We start from the raw sequence: 15,715 nt of genomic DNA on the forward strand, positions 1-15,715 counted from the left end.
TGCAGAATCATCAGGTTTGGGAAGGCAGCAGATGCAGCCACTGTTCCCAAGGAGTACACCAGGCTGTCTCCCATGTTGCTTTTGCCTTTATCCTGGGAATAAAGATGGAAAAGTCATGTTTCCACAGCTGGCATTAGTCAACTAATCCATATCATACTGTGTCAAAACTCTGTGGTGCTCATGGGAGTTATACACAAAGAAGATTGTGGAACACCATGGCTGGATATTTAAGTGTTCTTGAGCTTTTGTCTTCTTCCCTTCTGGGGAAATTCAGATAGGAACTACATTTTGATCTCATCTAGGCTGCACTCAGGAATACGGTGGGCTACATATAGCCAGCAGGACATCTCTATTTTAAATCACCAGTCTAATCAGTTAGTCCATTCTTAGAAATTTCTTGGAGCAGAAGAGTTTGGTGTGTTTTAAAGAACTTCCCTTTATCAAAACACAAGCAAAGACAAATCTTAGTGTGGGCCTGATAGTTGTCTTCGAGGATCTGAATGGCTGTTACATGGAACAAGGATTAAATTTGTTGTTAGGTTCCAGAGGGCAAAACTTCTAGTAATGGATTGACAGTTGCAACAGACCAAATTAAAGCTTTATGCAAAGTAGACCTTCTATTTAATTAGATCTGTCCAAAGATAGAGCTGAACTACTTTGAGAAGTAGTAGGTTCCCTTTCCATAGAGCTTTCAAAGCCAAGACTGGGTGACCACTTGTCAGCAATATTGCATCTCACTCTTGAGTGAAATGGCCTTCTTGAAATGATCTTCCAATTCATATTCTATAATGCTTTGAAATAGACAAAATGTCAAATGCCAACAGATTCCTCATACAGAATATGCTTCCAGCTATGGAGACATGCAAACAATGCCACACCCTCCCCAATTCTAAGTGGTCCATTCTTCTTGAATCTTCTATGCTATTTTATTTTTACATTATTTAGACCAACTTTTAGCTATTTATGCAATTACCATACCGATGTACTTGATTATAAACCCATTTTGGACAGGAAAAGTGGCTTTGTTCATCTTTGTATCCCCAGCACCCAAAACCACACATTGCACAAATTCAACCCTTAACAAATGTTGCCAAACTTGAAGATTTGCCATAAATACCTTGGACAGCTCCTTGTTCAGAAGATGTTCATAGTTGTTTAAGTTGAAACAAACCTTTGAGAGCACGTAGTCCAGTGCTCTCATTGTATAGGTAAGGAAACAGAAGGCCAGAGAAGGAAAATGCAGTTACACTGTTTCTGCCCCCAAAATAATGGAGCCTGTACTGTACATATTTGAAAAGAATATTCATCTTGGAGCTAGAGGGCCAAAGTTCACCTCTCTGTGACTTAGTAGCCGTGCATTTATAAGCAAGTCCCATTACCTTGCTGAACACTAGTTTCCTGATAAGGATAATGATAAATGCACTTTCAAGGGTTATCATAAGGAAAACGCTTTGTAAACTTAAAGTCAGGATGATAGAAATATGAGCTGCTATTAATATTAAGACTTGCATTGCCATCTAACAGTATTGCAATGAGGAAATACACTATAAACTATAAAGCCCTGACTTCCCTGGCTTCCTTTAAGTCCCAACTACAGAAAGCCTTCCCCAACCTCTCTTAATTCCAGTGCCTTCCCTCTCTTAATTATTTCCTATTTGTCTTGTATGCAGCTTGTTTTTGATGTATTTGTTCCCATGTGGTCTCCTCCATCAGACCGTAAGCTCCTTGAGGGCAGAAATTGTGTTTTGCCTTTTTTTTTGTACCCCCAATGCTTACCACAATACCCGGGTCATAATTGGTTCTGAATAAATGTTTGTGGATTGATTGATGGACTATAAACCACTATGGGCATGTGAATTGATTTTATCATGTGGTAATTTATATATAATATAATTATTATATAATTAGTACAATAATGTACATACACATGTATGCACATGTATGTATATGCATGTGTAAGTGTGTGTGTTTATGGAGAGATGCTGAACTTTGGATTTCACCAGGATGAGGAAATTATCCTTTAATGTGGATTAGCATCTAGTCTCCCTAAGAGTCATAGTTTTACAGGGTTACCTGTGGAATTAAAAGATTTTTTTGGTTTGCTATGTTCACACAGCTAACATGTGTCAGAGACAGTGCATGAACCCAGGTCTTACCAACATCAAAGTCAGCCTTCCTCTCCGAGGAAATAATAATAATAATGACAATGACGACAGTGATGATGATAAATATTGTTATTAAAAACAATATCCATCTTTTATCCTTACTTCACCTATGAAGAAAAAAGTGAGATCCCTTGCCACTCTCCTTCCTTATAGAAATCCAGAGTTCTGTATTGAAAGTTCTGCTTTTAGCTGGCAACTTGTTAACAAAAACATGCAGCAGAATAAGCAGCTTTGGTGGGCGGTCAGATTTATCACCAGGACGTCATACAGAAAGCTTTTGCTTATTAAATTTAAATGAATAAATAAGCTTCCTTTTGGCATTTTCTCTCTTGCTCCCCACCCCCTTCCCATGGAATTCAGAATTAAGTAGATGACAAATGTTTCCAGTGGCATTAGCTGAGTTTTTGTATTCACTGAAAGCCAGGACTTCCTAGGCACATTGTGAGGATTAATTAGACCAAAAGAGCATTTTCTTTTACATCCATTGAGCCTTCCAGACTCTAAATAAATGTAAGGTATTAGCCCAATTATTATTTCCCCATAATAATGAAGTATGCAGCCATCTTCCTAACTGCTTTCTAAAGTCATCTCATGGGGATGTAGATGAAGTACTATCATCTCTAAAAACTACTTGGTATTTCCAATGGCACCATCATATCTTGAAACTGATTGTCCCAGAGGCCATTCTAGATCATGACAAGTTGCCAATTACAACAGAGACCAATGAAGGTATTAAAGCACGATTCCAGCTGCTCCATTACAAATCTCAATGGATGCCATGGTGTACTTAGTGGAAGAATTGTGTCTTATAGGGCTTGTGAGTATTCCAGGCATTTGTGATGCAGCCCGTTGTGAGACATGCCCCATAAGTAGTTATTTTTGGACAGAGCTTAAATGGTATGTGGAGAAATATCGCATTATTCTTTCAATCAATAGGCACTATTTGCAGAGAATTGTGCTGAGCATTGCAGGAGGTGGGAAATTTAGATGAGACTTAGCCTTGTCTTTCTTTCACAGAGATTACAATCTAGTAGGGAGACAATGAACAAAGAGCTATCTAGAATACATATTATACAATAAGTGCGTTTTAGAGGACCCAAAAAAAGTTCTGTATTAAGTCAGAAGGGAAAGGTCCCTAGGTGGGAAATCAGGCACCATAGCCAGGGTGGGATGATTGGAGCTTTTCACCAGAGTGCGACATTTGCAGGGTACAAGTCAATGGCAGCCCTCACGGCCCTTGGGCAGGTTACGATAAGGTGCTTCCTCCCAACCTCCACACCATCAGCAATGATGATGCCATTATCCCAACATTTCTGCCTCCCTCCTACAAGGAGGGAGTCCTACTGATCTGTGGTGCTTGCCTCACCTACAAAAAAAAAAAAATCCTTAATCGTAGCTCTGGGGTCAGGAAAAACTTTATGAAGGGGATGGAATTTGAGGAAGATTTGAAGGTCCACAGCAAGTGAATTAGGGCAAAGGAGGGCATTCCAGAAGTAATGAATAGCAAAGGGGGCAGAGAGAGGAGGAAGGAGATGAACTATGGTTAAAATGTAGATTATTTGGAGAGAAATATACAGAAGTAGAGTTGATCAACTTGAAAAGAGTTTTCCAGACCTATTATTTGTAGTTATTGGTAATAATTTTGTTTCCTATTTTTCCCCGTCAGAATGCGTATCAGAGATACCTGGCATAGTGGGTAGAATGCTAGCCTTAAAATCAGATAGACTCGTTTTCAGATCCCTCCTTTGTGATGTGCTGAGTGCAGGACCCTGAACAAATGACCACTTCTTGGTGCCATTGACAATTTTGTCTCCAAGGTGCAAGGGCAGCACTCACCTGAGATGCTGAGGAAGTGAGGTGGTGCAGAGGATAGAGTATTGAGCTTGGAGTCAGGAGTACCTGAGTTCTACACCTGCCTCAAACACTAGCTGTGTGACCCTGGGCAAATCATTCAACCTCTCGGTACCTCAGTTTCCTAATCTGCAAAATGGGCATAAGAATAGTACTTACTTCCCAGGGTTGTTGTGAGGATGAACAAAATAACATTTACAAACTACTTTGCAAAACTTAAAGCTAGCATTTACATGCTATGATTACTATTATTATTATTATTATTGACCTGCAGCCTGTGGAGGACATTCCCATTTCAAAGGAAATCACATACCAGGTCTCATCCTACATGTATCAGAAAGCAAGCAGCTGTTATGCCTCAGTTCACTTGTCAAAAGTCACTCAAGACACAGAGTGTACTGACCTTGCACTAAAACCAGGCCTGAGGTGGGGAGGAATGAATGCACCAATAAGGCCTCGGCTGAGGCATTTGCGAGATCTGCAAAGGGGATTGGACTAGATGCTGTCGAAGATCCCTTCTGGTTCTAAGCCACGATCAGATGATCCTGAGGTCAGGCAGGCCTTCTCCTTCACTTGACTTTGTAATAAAATGTCTTGACATTTTCCTCTCAGGCAGTTCTTTACAGCAGCTAATAGGTGCAAATTAGCCTCTGTCCGAGTTCAACGATGAATGTGGGGTGGCTGGAGATTAGTTCATTTCCACATTTTAGCCAGTATTTTGTAGCCATCCATTATGGGACAGATCATAATAACACATTGACTTGCTTCCTCCTTCCCTCCTAACAATATCTTAAAATGAATGATTTCAAATTGTTCACCTCTGCCTCTCTTTTCTCATTTTCTTTCTCTCATGTTATTAGGAACAAACAGGAAAAAAAAAAAAACCCTGTTCGTGCTCATGTTTTCTTCCCACAGAAATTCAGTTTAATCCCCCAAACATATTAAGCACCTTCATCCTCCCCCTAGAGAAGATACAAAGTTGCTTCACCCCTCCAAATAAAGGACTTTGTTTTGTACCACTTCGTAGAGGGAACGTCTAGTCAATCCTGCTTCCTAATTCAGGAATCGCTTCCCAAGCCCCCTCTCGAGTCTTTGTTTGGATATCACCAGCACTGCAAATTCTGTTGTTAAATTCAGTTTTATTTATTTAAAGGTCTTGCCTTTACCCACTTGACATTCCAGCCAATTACAGGGCCTCCTTGCACAAACAATGTCCTTAATAAACATTTGTGGTCTTGGATTGGATTATGCAGGCTAAATACCCATCATTCTCTTAATAATCTCTGATGTGATATAGATAATTAATATTATCCCACATTTTTATAGCATTTTGTGGGTTGAGAAATTGTTATTTCTTACAACATCCTTTTGAGGCAGGCAATGTAAGTATTATTTGCCCCCATCTTACATATTACAAACAGAAAGGTAGATATGCCAGTAAAGCAAAGCAATATGTGTTTTATTTGACACTCTTTAACTATGAAGCTTAACTGGAGATATCCAAGGATATGGGATGAGGGATAAGGGTAAGGGTACAACAAGGATCCAGCCACAACAGGATGCAAAAGTTCCAGTCATGGTCACTAGTGAGATAACCAGAAACCAGAAGAGTTAGTGAATGTCAGGGCAGGAGAAGAAATCTACAAGGTCATTGTGAAAGGCTGCCTTAAGACTTGGCACAAATTCTACCAAGTAAGGATAAGGTCTCTATCTAAAATATCTGACTGCTTTTCCACCTCTCATGTGAAAGATGGCATGGAAAATGGATGTTTCTAGCTTGGAAGATTAATGGTGAAATCCAGAAAAGAGAGGGAGTAGCAAACAAGAAAAAGGGCTATGTCTAGAGTCAAGACAGTCTGCCACCAAAAAACAATTAGTACCCCCCTCCCAATGGAGTGTTTTCCCCAAACATACTATTATCACGTGGCTATTAAGTGTCATAGTCTTATTGCAAATCCAGATTTTTTTTTCTACTATGCGATTCTTCTTTCTAAGACTTCTAGTCATCCTGTTCACCTGATGTGGACCAACTCATTTGTCAGTGAGTTACATAGTCACAGTACTCTGGATGGATCCAACCTCAGCAGAAGACAGTAGAATTGTTGACTCATTTCATCACTTTCATTAGTTTGGCCTAAGGAATTGAACCTAGATGTTTCCTCTCTAGGAACCGGCCTTTGAAGACATGTCATAAGCCACACAAAAGAACTGGCCTGTTCATTTCTGGGTATGCCTTTTTTTGAGTAGTCAGTACCCCTTATGATGTGACCATCACTTTACTGATCCAATCTTATCTTTCAGCATTCCCTAACACAAATGTTCTATTCTATCCACCCTTCACATCCTGTATTACATGGCTGGCTCTTTCTTCTCTTTGTTCCTTTGTTTATGATGGCCCTAATGCCTGAAATACACTTTTCACTCTTTCCCACATATCCTTCAAGGCCCAACTCAAGCCTTACCTCTCATGAAGCTTTCTTAGATGATTCCTTTTCTCTGATATCCTATATATTTACACATTCCCATATATATATATATATAGTTTTACTTATATGTATATCACACAAATATATACACACATATATAACCATAATATGAATATATTCATATATAGTGTGTGTATATGTAAACATATATATATATATATATATATATATATACTACAATCTACAGCATTAAAAGGATTACTCATATCAATGATATTACAGATCCATTAAAGTATGTATAAATTTATATGTGTATAATATAAATATATTCATTGATTGGACTGAACGGCCATTCTCTGTATTGCTATAATCAGAAAGTAGAACAATTAATCTGTGTGACAGAAAACACTAATTGCTACCCATAACCCTAAAGAGGTCACCAGCTTCTTTTCCCTTCTAAGACTGTCTACAACCAACTTTTAGAAGCAGGGCTGTCCCAGGCTTCTGAGCTGATATTTTCAAACTAATTATATGGAGTATTAAGGAGCAGTGTTCGCTGGGTAAGCTTTCCCAATGTGTTTATAGTTATAATGTTCATTTGGTTACTTCAATCATATCTGACTATTCATCACCCCATTTGGGGTTTTCTTGGCAAAGATACTGAAGTGGTTTGCCATTTCCTTCTCCAGCTCATCTTACAGATGAGGAACTTGGGCAGACAGAGTAAAGTGACTTGCCCATGGTGACCCAACTAGTAAGTGTCTGAGGACAGATTTGAACTCATGAAGATGAGTCTTTGTGATTCTAAGCCAAGTGCTCCATCCAGTGTGCCACCTAGCTACCCTATATTTATGCTACCCTGATATGAATGAGCTTTATTCCAAGCTGCTAGAGGTCTTAAGGCACAGTATACCCTAAAGAGCTGGGTCATGATGACTTTGTGTTCTAAGGGCAGAAATAGCTGGCTACTTGATAATACTACTTTCTGAGCCTTTCCCTCTTCTGAGGCAGCTAGATTGCACAATGGGTAGAGTGCACTGAGCTTGGAGACTGGAAAAATCAACTTCAAATATAGCCTTAGACATTTAGTAGCTGTATGACCCTATGCAAGTCTCTTAACCACTATCTGCCTCATTTTCTTCAATCGCAAAATGTGGATAATCAAAGCACTTATCTCTCATGGTTGCTGTGAAGATCAAATGACATAATATCTGTATGCAAAGTACAGTGTACACTGTGCCTGGCACATAATATGCACTTAATAAATGATTGTTTTCTTCCCCTCTCTCCCTCTTTCCCTTAATATATTTATGGACAGACAACAACATTATGAGATGAAAAGATCATAAATCTATACCCAGAAGGAACCTCAGAGTCTACTACTCCAATCTCTTCATTTCTTAGTTAACGAAACATATGCAACTTGCCTAAAGTCATATAGTTAGTAAATGTCACAGGCAGAATTTGAACCCAAATCCTCTGTGTCCAGAGTCAGTGTTCTTTAAACTTTACATTGCCTTCTTGGGAGGCTAACACTTTGCAGCAAACCATTTAGTTTTTAACTATCTACTATTTAGAATATATATTATATATATATATATACACATATATATACATATATGTTATATATGTATATATATTATATATATATATATATTTTATATTTATATATATATATATTTTATATTTTTATATATATATATATATATATATATATATATATATACACATATTTTATTTTACATATATACATTGTGCCTCCCCAAGTATATTGTAAGCTCCTTGAGGGCAGGGATTATTTATTACAAATTCATAGAATCAGAAAATTGAAAGACACCTGAGTCAATCATCAAGCCCATAAATTCCGTCCAGAATATTCCCCAAAATTTGTCTACCAGCTCACTAGGGAGTCCATTTTATTATTGAAGAACAGTAAGTATTAGTAAATTCTACTTATATATTGAATTGAAATTTGCCTCCTCATAATTTCTACCTAAGAATAGTGAGGAGACTGGTCTGCCAAATTCATACACATTCCCCAAGGTCCACCTAACCCTAATATTTCTAGCTGGAAATGATATCCCCTTCTTCAGAATTAATGTACTTCTTCGTGTTTTATTCATTGCATGTTCACATTCCAAACTGTATTATGGTACATTTATCTTGTCTTTCTCCCCAACCCTCCAGACTGTAAACCTATGATGGCAAGGACAGTCTTTCCTTTTTTCCATTTTAATATCTCCTCAGAACCTAGCATAAAGCCCTCTATACACTTAACAGATATTGGGGGGTGGGATGGTAAACAAATGAGTATTTCTGGATATGTTCTCTCCTCTCCTTTACCAGAGTCTTTGGTCATATAAGTTTCCGTTCAGATTGGGAGCTGGTGAAGGTGGACTTCAGACCCTCTTTTCCCAGGCAATGCACTGAGGATGATTATGACTACTGGAATCTCACCAACTTACAGGTATTTTGATGGAACTGCAAAGAAGCAAGCAGTTACTGTGCATGGACAACACTGAATTTGACTGTGTCTCAGTTGTCCGTAATGAACCAGAAATTGGGATAAGATATACACCAATGCAGGCTCTGGGAACAAATGACTCAACAGTTGGTGGCTTCCTTCATCAAGTCCTACTATGATGCCTCATTATGGACTAGGTAACCCTGGGTCACCTGAGCTCTGCCATATCAGAGTGTAAGCTCTGACAGGTTGTAATGGACCAGTAAGACTTCAATTCCATCAGTTCCTGCAACAGACTAATAGAGCTAATCCACCGAAGATCAAAGAACCTTTTTAAAAATAGGTTGGCTACTCAGTGATGAATTCTTTGGTAACCCCTTGAAACAAAGAAAAATGGAAAACAGCCCTCAGTCCTCAGCCCCCTGTTGCTTCTGCAATGAGGGTGGTAGTACTTTTACTATGTAAAAGGGGGACAGAGGAGACAAAGAATCACATCATTTTATGCCTGTCTCTAAACATTAACTTTGCTCTCAGTATCACAAATGGGAGATCCTTTTCCAGTTACTAATGACCATTGGTGAGCAAGCATGTTACTAATGGAATTGAATTGTCTCAGTCCTGAAACGCTCAAAGTAAATATAATGAGAGGATAAAAGGAAGTTACAGTGAAATGAAAGCACCGATCACGGGTTCTCTTTATTTGGCAGGCCAAATAAAAGTATTAGGGGATCGTGTTTTTTCGTGTCTCCAAAGGCAACAAAAAATATGAATTCCTGGAACATTTGGGTCATCTCCTATTGCAGTATTCATGATAAGCATTTGTAAAAAGACACACAAGAAAATAATTATAGCTTATTCAACATACATTGTAGAGAATAAGGACATGAGCAAGAGGTTTGTAACCTAGGGTAGATTTCAAGGAGGCCATTACCTCGGATGGGAAATATATAGATATAGAAATAGATGTAAATATGGATATAGATATAGGTATATCCCATCAGGGACACTCATATTTCTGACTTCAAATCCAGCTTCACCTACTAGCTTTGTAACCCTGGGCAAATCACTTAACCTTGTTTGTCTCAGTTTCTTCATCTGTAAAACAAGATGAAGAAGGAAATGGCAAACCAGTCCAGTATCTTTGCAAAGAAAGCCCCAAATGGTGTCACTAAGAGTCAGACATGACTGAAATGGCTCAACAACAAAAATATGTTTCCCATTTATCACATATAAGTGATATTATATATAAAAATGTATGTGCATATATATATATATATATACACACACACACACACACACACATCTTTATTTTTTACTAACCTTTGCTTTCCTCTATGATCCTATGTGTTTTATTTTTATATATTTAAAAACTTTATTCTGAGAAATGGTCCAGAGATTTCATCAGGCTGCCAAAGAGGATCCATGACATACAAAAAAAGATTAAGAACCCCTGCAGTAGAGACACGTGAAGGAGAATTTTAAAGATGCTCTGCATTAAATCAACATGTAGTTTGATGTTCTTTGACTTCGGTGCAAAGATAGGCATAAGATAAGAAGATAAAAAATGTTGGAAAATATGATTCTGAAATAAGAAATGAGAAAAGCCAAAAGTTAGCAGGTCACACAGAGATCTCATGACTTTATGTCAAGAATACTTTCTTTAAGAGGGTGATGGACATGTCATACACACACAGAATGAAATGTATATATTTTAACACTGGCTCTATGGTTAGTGAGGGGCCCTAAGAGGTACAAAACTTAAAATAGAAAGAAATATAACTGTATCTGGGGACACTTAGAGCTTCTCAGATTGCCATGTGTCAAGGCCAAGCTAGACATTATTTAGATAGAAAAGCAGGCTATTTGGAATATGCCAAAATCTAATTCTCGTATAGGGGTAGGTTAGGAGATCATTCTTATGTACTGTCACTCCATGATCTTGTCCAGGGTGATGCAACAGAAAGAGATTGGATGGGGAGTCAGTTGAGTTGGGCTCTGTCAGTTACTAGTGGTAGGACTTTGGGTGAGTCTCTTCCTCTTTCTGGGTTCAATTTCTCACCTGTAAAATGAGAGATGTGATTCATTATCTGATGGGGCTCCTCAGAGCAACTTTTGGTCTAGTGACAAAAAAAAAGGTCTTCCTTTTATCAACTAGAACTGTCACCATCATGTGCTGTAGCCTGACATCTTTGCTGATTACAGGGCAATCGTTGTATCATGGGCCAACAGAGGAGTTTCCGGAAAAGGAAGACCACATCATGGTGTATCAAGGGGCAGAGCTTCACATCAGTGTTCACATCCAGTGTGTGCAAGTGTTCAAGCTCAGACTTCTTTTGGTGAGTTCAAGGAAAGCCTCTTGTCATCAATGAGTCTGAGTGGCCCCTGGGGTAAAAAAGGGGCTGGTTTTTGTGTAGGCACAGACTTAAAATACATTTACTCAATCACATATTCAGGATCCACTTGTGAAATACCTACTGTGCATATTGCACTGTGGTCCATGCTAAAGAAGAGAGAAGGCTTCAGTAAGATACAGTATTCAATCTCAGGAAGCTTATAATCCAGCATGGGCCATAAGAAACAAAGATATTTAACTAGAATACATAAAATGTACAGAATATTGGTACATGACTCTTTTCATGGTTAGGAAATGGATATCAAATTTCTACAGGGAAAGGGGGGAGACATAAGGGGGAAGGAAGAGGGAAAAAGTGAAGCAGTGCAAGATGGAAAGAGAGAAAGAGAAGGGAAAAAGAAGGTAGGGGAGAGAGAGATGGAGGGAGGGAGAGAGAGACAGACAGAGATAGAGAGACAGAGATAGACAGAGACAGACAAAGATATAAACTCAAGGTTGGGAGGGGGAGGATGGCAAGCAGCACAGCTCAGTGGTTACAGCCAGGAAGATCTGGGTTCATGTTCCACCTTTGACCTATACTGGCTGTGTGACTCTAGGTAAGTTATTGAACTGTTCAGTGCTCAAAAATATCAGAAAGGGATTCTTTCCACGTTGCTGTCCATCACCTCCAGGACCACTCCATAATCCTTCCCATAGCAACAGGCATCATGAAAAGCAAAGAATACTGTAATCAGAATCTAAGTAGTCAAGGTCAAGTTGTGGCTCGATTATTTACCACCTATGGGACCATGAAGAAAGCCATTTCCCCTTATTAGACATCAATTTTCTCATCTGAAGAAACACGGGGTTCAGACCAAATGACCTCTAAAGTCCTCTAAATTCAGTGATAATTTCTAAATGGATTTTCTTAACTTTGCCCTTCCCTAGAGTGTGCTGGGCAGGGGATTGCCCTGAAATGACTACAATGATATCTAATCATCTCTCCTCTCTCTTTTCTTCTCTTAGTGATTATGGGTTTGAACGATCAGCACCTTCAAAATCAGAAGCCAAAAAGTGTTTTGCAAACTTCTGGTTTAATCCTGACTTGCCTCCTGAAGACTGTGTGTTGGGGCAGGCGTACACTAGCAGCCCAGGGTAAGTGTGGGGTCCTGCTCCTTCTCTCTCTCATACACAGGGGATGGAACAATCCACAATAGTCAGTTCTTTGTACTACTATTATTAGATAGAGAGGGCTAGTGGAAGAAATCTTGGACTTGCAGCCGAGAGACTTGGGTTGGAGCCCTATCTTGGCCATTTATTCTCTTTCACCTCCTCTATATATGCCTCAGTTTCCTCATCTGTGAAATGAGAATAAAAATACTTGCCCTGCCTCCTTCAGGGGACTATTATGAGATGTATGAAAAGTACTTTGTAACTATGAAGAGCCAGAGGGCATGAAATATGCTTCTTGAGAAATGTTGACATAGTATTGTAGAAGGAGAGCTGGTCAGCAAACCTAGATACTACACTTGACTTTTTTCTATCCATTTCCTATCTACTTCCTACCCATGTTACCTTGGAAGAGATATTTCCCTTCTCTGGGATACAGTTTCTCAACCATAAAATGAGGGTGTTAGACTGGGTAATCTCTGAGATGCCCTGTAGCTTGGAATCTTCTAATCTTATACACCTTGGGCTACAAAGTTTAGGAGTGAATATTCCTGGTTCTTAGAAGACAGCACCTGATATCTATATCTGACATATAGCGTAATGTCAAGAATCACAGAGTTATCATGGTTGAAAAGAACTTTGAAGGCCATCTAAGCCAGCCTCTACCTGTGGCAGCACAGATTTAAAGCTAAAAGCAGCTCCAGAGTTCATTAAATCCAATCCCCTCGTTTCACCAATAAGGAAACCAGAAGGCAAGTGACTTGCCTAAAGACACACAGCCAGTAAGTGTCTGAGGTAAGATTCTAATCGAGATATTCCTGATTCTAAACTCAGTCCTCTCTCCACTGGACTACCAGCTGCCTAATTCAATTCATTAAAAATTTATTAGGTGCCTTCTGTGTGCTACCTCGGTGGCACAATGGATAGAGTGCTGGGTCTGGAGTCAGGAAGACTCATCATCATGAGGACAAAGCTGGCCTCAGACACATATTAGCTGAATGACCTTAGGCAAGTCACTTAATCCAGCTTGTCTCAGTTTACCCATCTGTAAAATGAGCTGGAGAAGGAAATGGTGAGTATCTTTGCCAAGAAAACCCCAAATGGGGTCACGAAGAGTCAGAAATGACTTAAAAAATGGCTTAATAGCAAATGCATTAGCTGTTGTAGCCTCAAAGGCAAAGAAAGGAACAGATCCTGGCATCCAAAAGCTTGCATTCCATTCTGGGAGACAACAACATGTCATCAGATCTTTTTTTCAAGCCAACATGTGATTTCATTGACAGGGAATTCCGAGAAAAGATATGCCCTCTATCTACTAATGTAAATTAAAAGCATAGTCTTGGAGAGTTGGTTGAGTCACTGAGAGTGTAAGTGAGTTGTCCACAGCCAGTATGTGTCTAAGGCAAAACTTGAATCTAGATCTTCCTCACTCCAGTTGGGGTCTCTCCATTGTATCAAATAATTACCTACATGATAAGGGGGGAGATGGGGAACTGGAGGCAAATAACAAGGACCAAGGATGGCTTCCTATAGGACATCTCCACAACATATGGGATAAGTGATCATCTCACCTCTGATGATGAGGAACTCACTACTTTCCAAGGTATCCCATTCTACTTTGGATTAGCTCTAAATATTGGGAAGTTTTTCCTACCTGGAATCTAAAACTATCTTCCTATAGTTTCTGCCTGTTGGTCCTGAATCTTCCCTCTAGGATCCAGAAGAATAAATCTAAATTTCCATTCCAAATGAAAACTCTTCTTAAAGGCAGCTACGGTGTCTCCACCATAAGCTTTCTCCTCTCTAGGCTAATCATCTACAGGGCTTTCTACTGACCCTCAGATAGCCTGGCTCTGAGAGACAGCCTGGTATAGAGTGCTGGACCTGAAATTAAAAGACCTGTGCTCAAATCTTGCTTCATAGAGAATTTCAGTTTTCTTATCTGTAAAAGGAAGCAATAAAATCCTTAGATTATCTACCTCACTATGTTATAGTGAGGAAAATGCTTTGCAAACCTTAAAACACAATGTAAATATAAATTGTGATAATTATTCATAGTCTCTAGTCACCAGAGCCAGGCTGGGGTGGATGTACACCCTTCCTTGGACACACAGCAGCTTGAGTATGCCCTTCCCCAAATATAGATTCCTCTGTCTCCACCTCCTATTGTACCATTCAGGGACAGGGAGTTCTTCTGAAGATATAATGAGGAGCGGGGTGGGAAGGAGAGGAGGAAAGAATAATCCACATTGGCCTTGAAGTTCCATATTCCCTCTCTCAGAAGCTCCTCTGGGTACGAGGATGCCCTCCTTTATTATCCACCTTACTTCACACGTGCAGTCATTGTCTGGGTCCCATCACTCAAGGAGATGACTCAGTGGAAGAGCTTCCTTTGATCTTGACCTGTTTTCTCCTTTCCTGCCTGGCTTCTTATAATAAGAAAACCTTGAAGGCATTCCTTTTTTGCTGCTTGTGCAGCTATTAAGAGCTCAATTTCTGCCTTTTTCCCCAGTTCTGACCTCATTTCAAGGAATCCTAATCTAGAAACCTTATCTTGGAAATCAAGTGTCTTCAAGGGCCAATGGAAACCTCTTGACTCTTCCATGGTGATGTGTCTTTGTTCATTACCTGTTCTCTAGCACCATACCTAACCTTGAAAACTCACCCTCATACTACCTGCTTCAGTTAGAATCAGGGACAAGAGTTCAAGCCCTGGTCTTGCCACCATGTGATGTTGGGAAAACCAGATTGATTGAGATCTAGATACCTAGCTAGATAGACAAGTAAACAGATAGGCAAGTAGAAAGAGAGATGATTTTTTCTTCAGTTGTGTCCAACTCTTCATGACCCTATTTCAGTTATTTTGGGCAAAGATTCTGGAGTGTTTGCCATTTCCTTCTCCAGCTCTTTTTACAAATGAGGAACTGAGGCAAACAGGGTTAAGTGACTTGACCAGGGTCACAGAGCTAGTAAGTGTCTAAGCCCAGATTTGAACTCACAAAGATGAGTCTTCTTGACTCCAGGCACCACACTCTATCCACTGTGATACCTATCTGCCCCAGATGGATGATAGATAACTGGATAGATAGCTAGAGTGTGCAAGTATTTACATACCATTTAGCATTGGCGGTCGGTGGCACAGTGGATAGAGTGCTTGCTGGGCCTAAAGTCAGGAAGACCCAAATTCATATCTAATTGAGAGGCTTACTTGACCCCAGGCAAGTCATTTAAACTCTGCCTGCCTCAGTTTTCTCAACTGTAAAATGGGAATAATAACAGCCCTATCTCACAGGTTGCTGTGAAGATC

The 15,715-nt window shown here is 39.5% G+C and overlaps 1 protein-coding gene across 5 annotated transcripts in view; it reads left to right on the forward strand.

The window, feature by feature from the left end:
* Positions 1-15,715, forward strand: part of SORCS2 (sortilin related VPS10 domain containing receptor 2) — a 1,236,053-nt gene that overhangs the window by 1,151,164 nt on the left and 69,174 nt on the right. For all 5 annotated transcript variants that reach the window (XM_020992124.2, XM_020992120.2, XM_020992121.2 and 2 more), the window contains exons 15-17: positions 8,789-8,909; positions 11,109-11,242; positions 12,265-12,393. In XM_020992124.2, coding sequence (XP_020847783.1) covers positions 8,789-8,909; positions 11,109-11,242; positions 12,265-12,393 — 384 coding nt within the window. The remainder of the gene's footprint in view (positions 1-8,788; positions 8,910-11,108; positions 11,243-12,264; positions 12,394-15,715) is intronic.

This window comes from Phascolarctos cinereus, unplaced genomic scaffold, assembly GCF_003287225.1.
Source record: "Phascolarctos cinereus isolate Bilbo 61053 unplaced genomic scaffold, phaCin_HiC Scaffold_9;HRSCAF=440, whole genome shotgun sequence".
NCBI lineage: Eukaryota > Metazoa > Chordata > Mammalia > Diprotodontia > Phascolarctidae > Phascolarctos > Phascolarctos cinereus.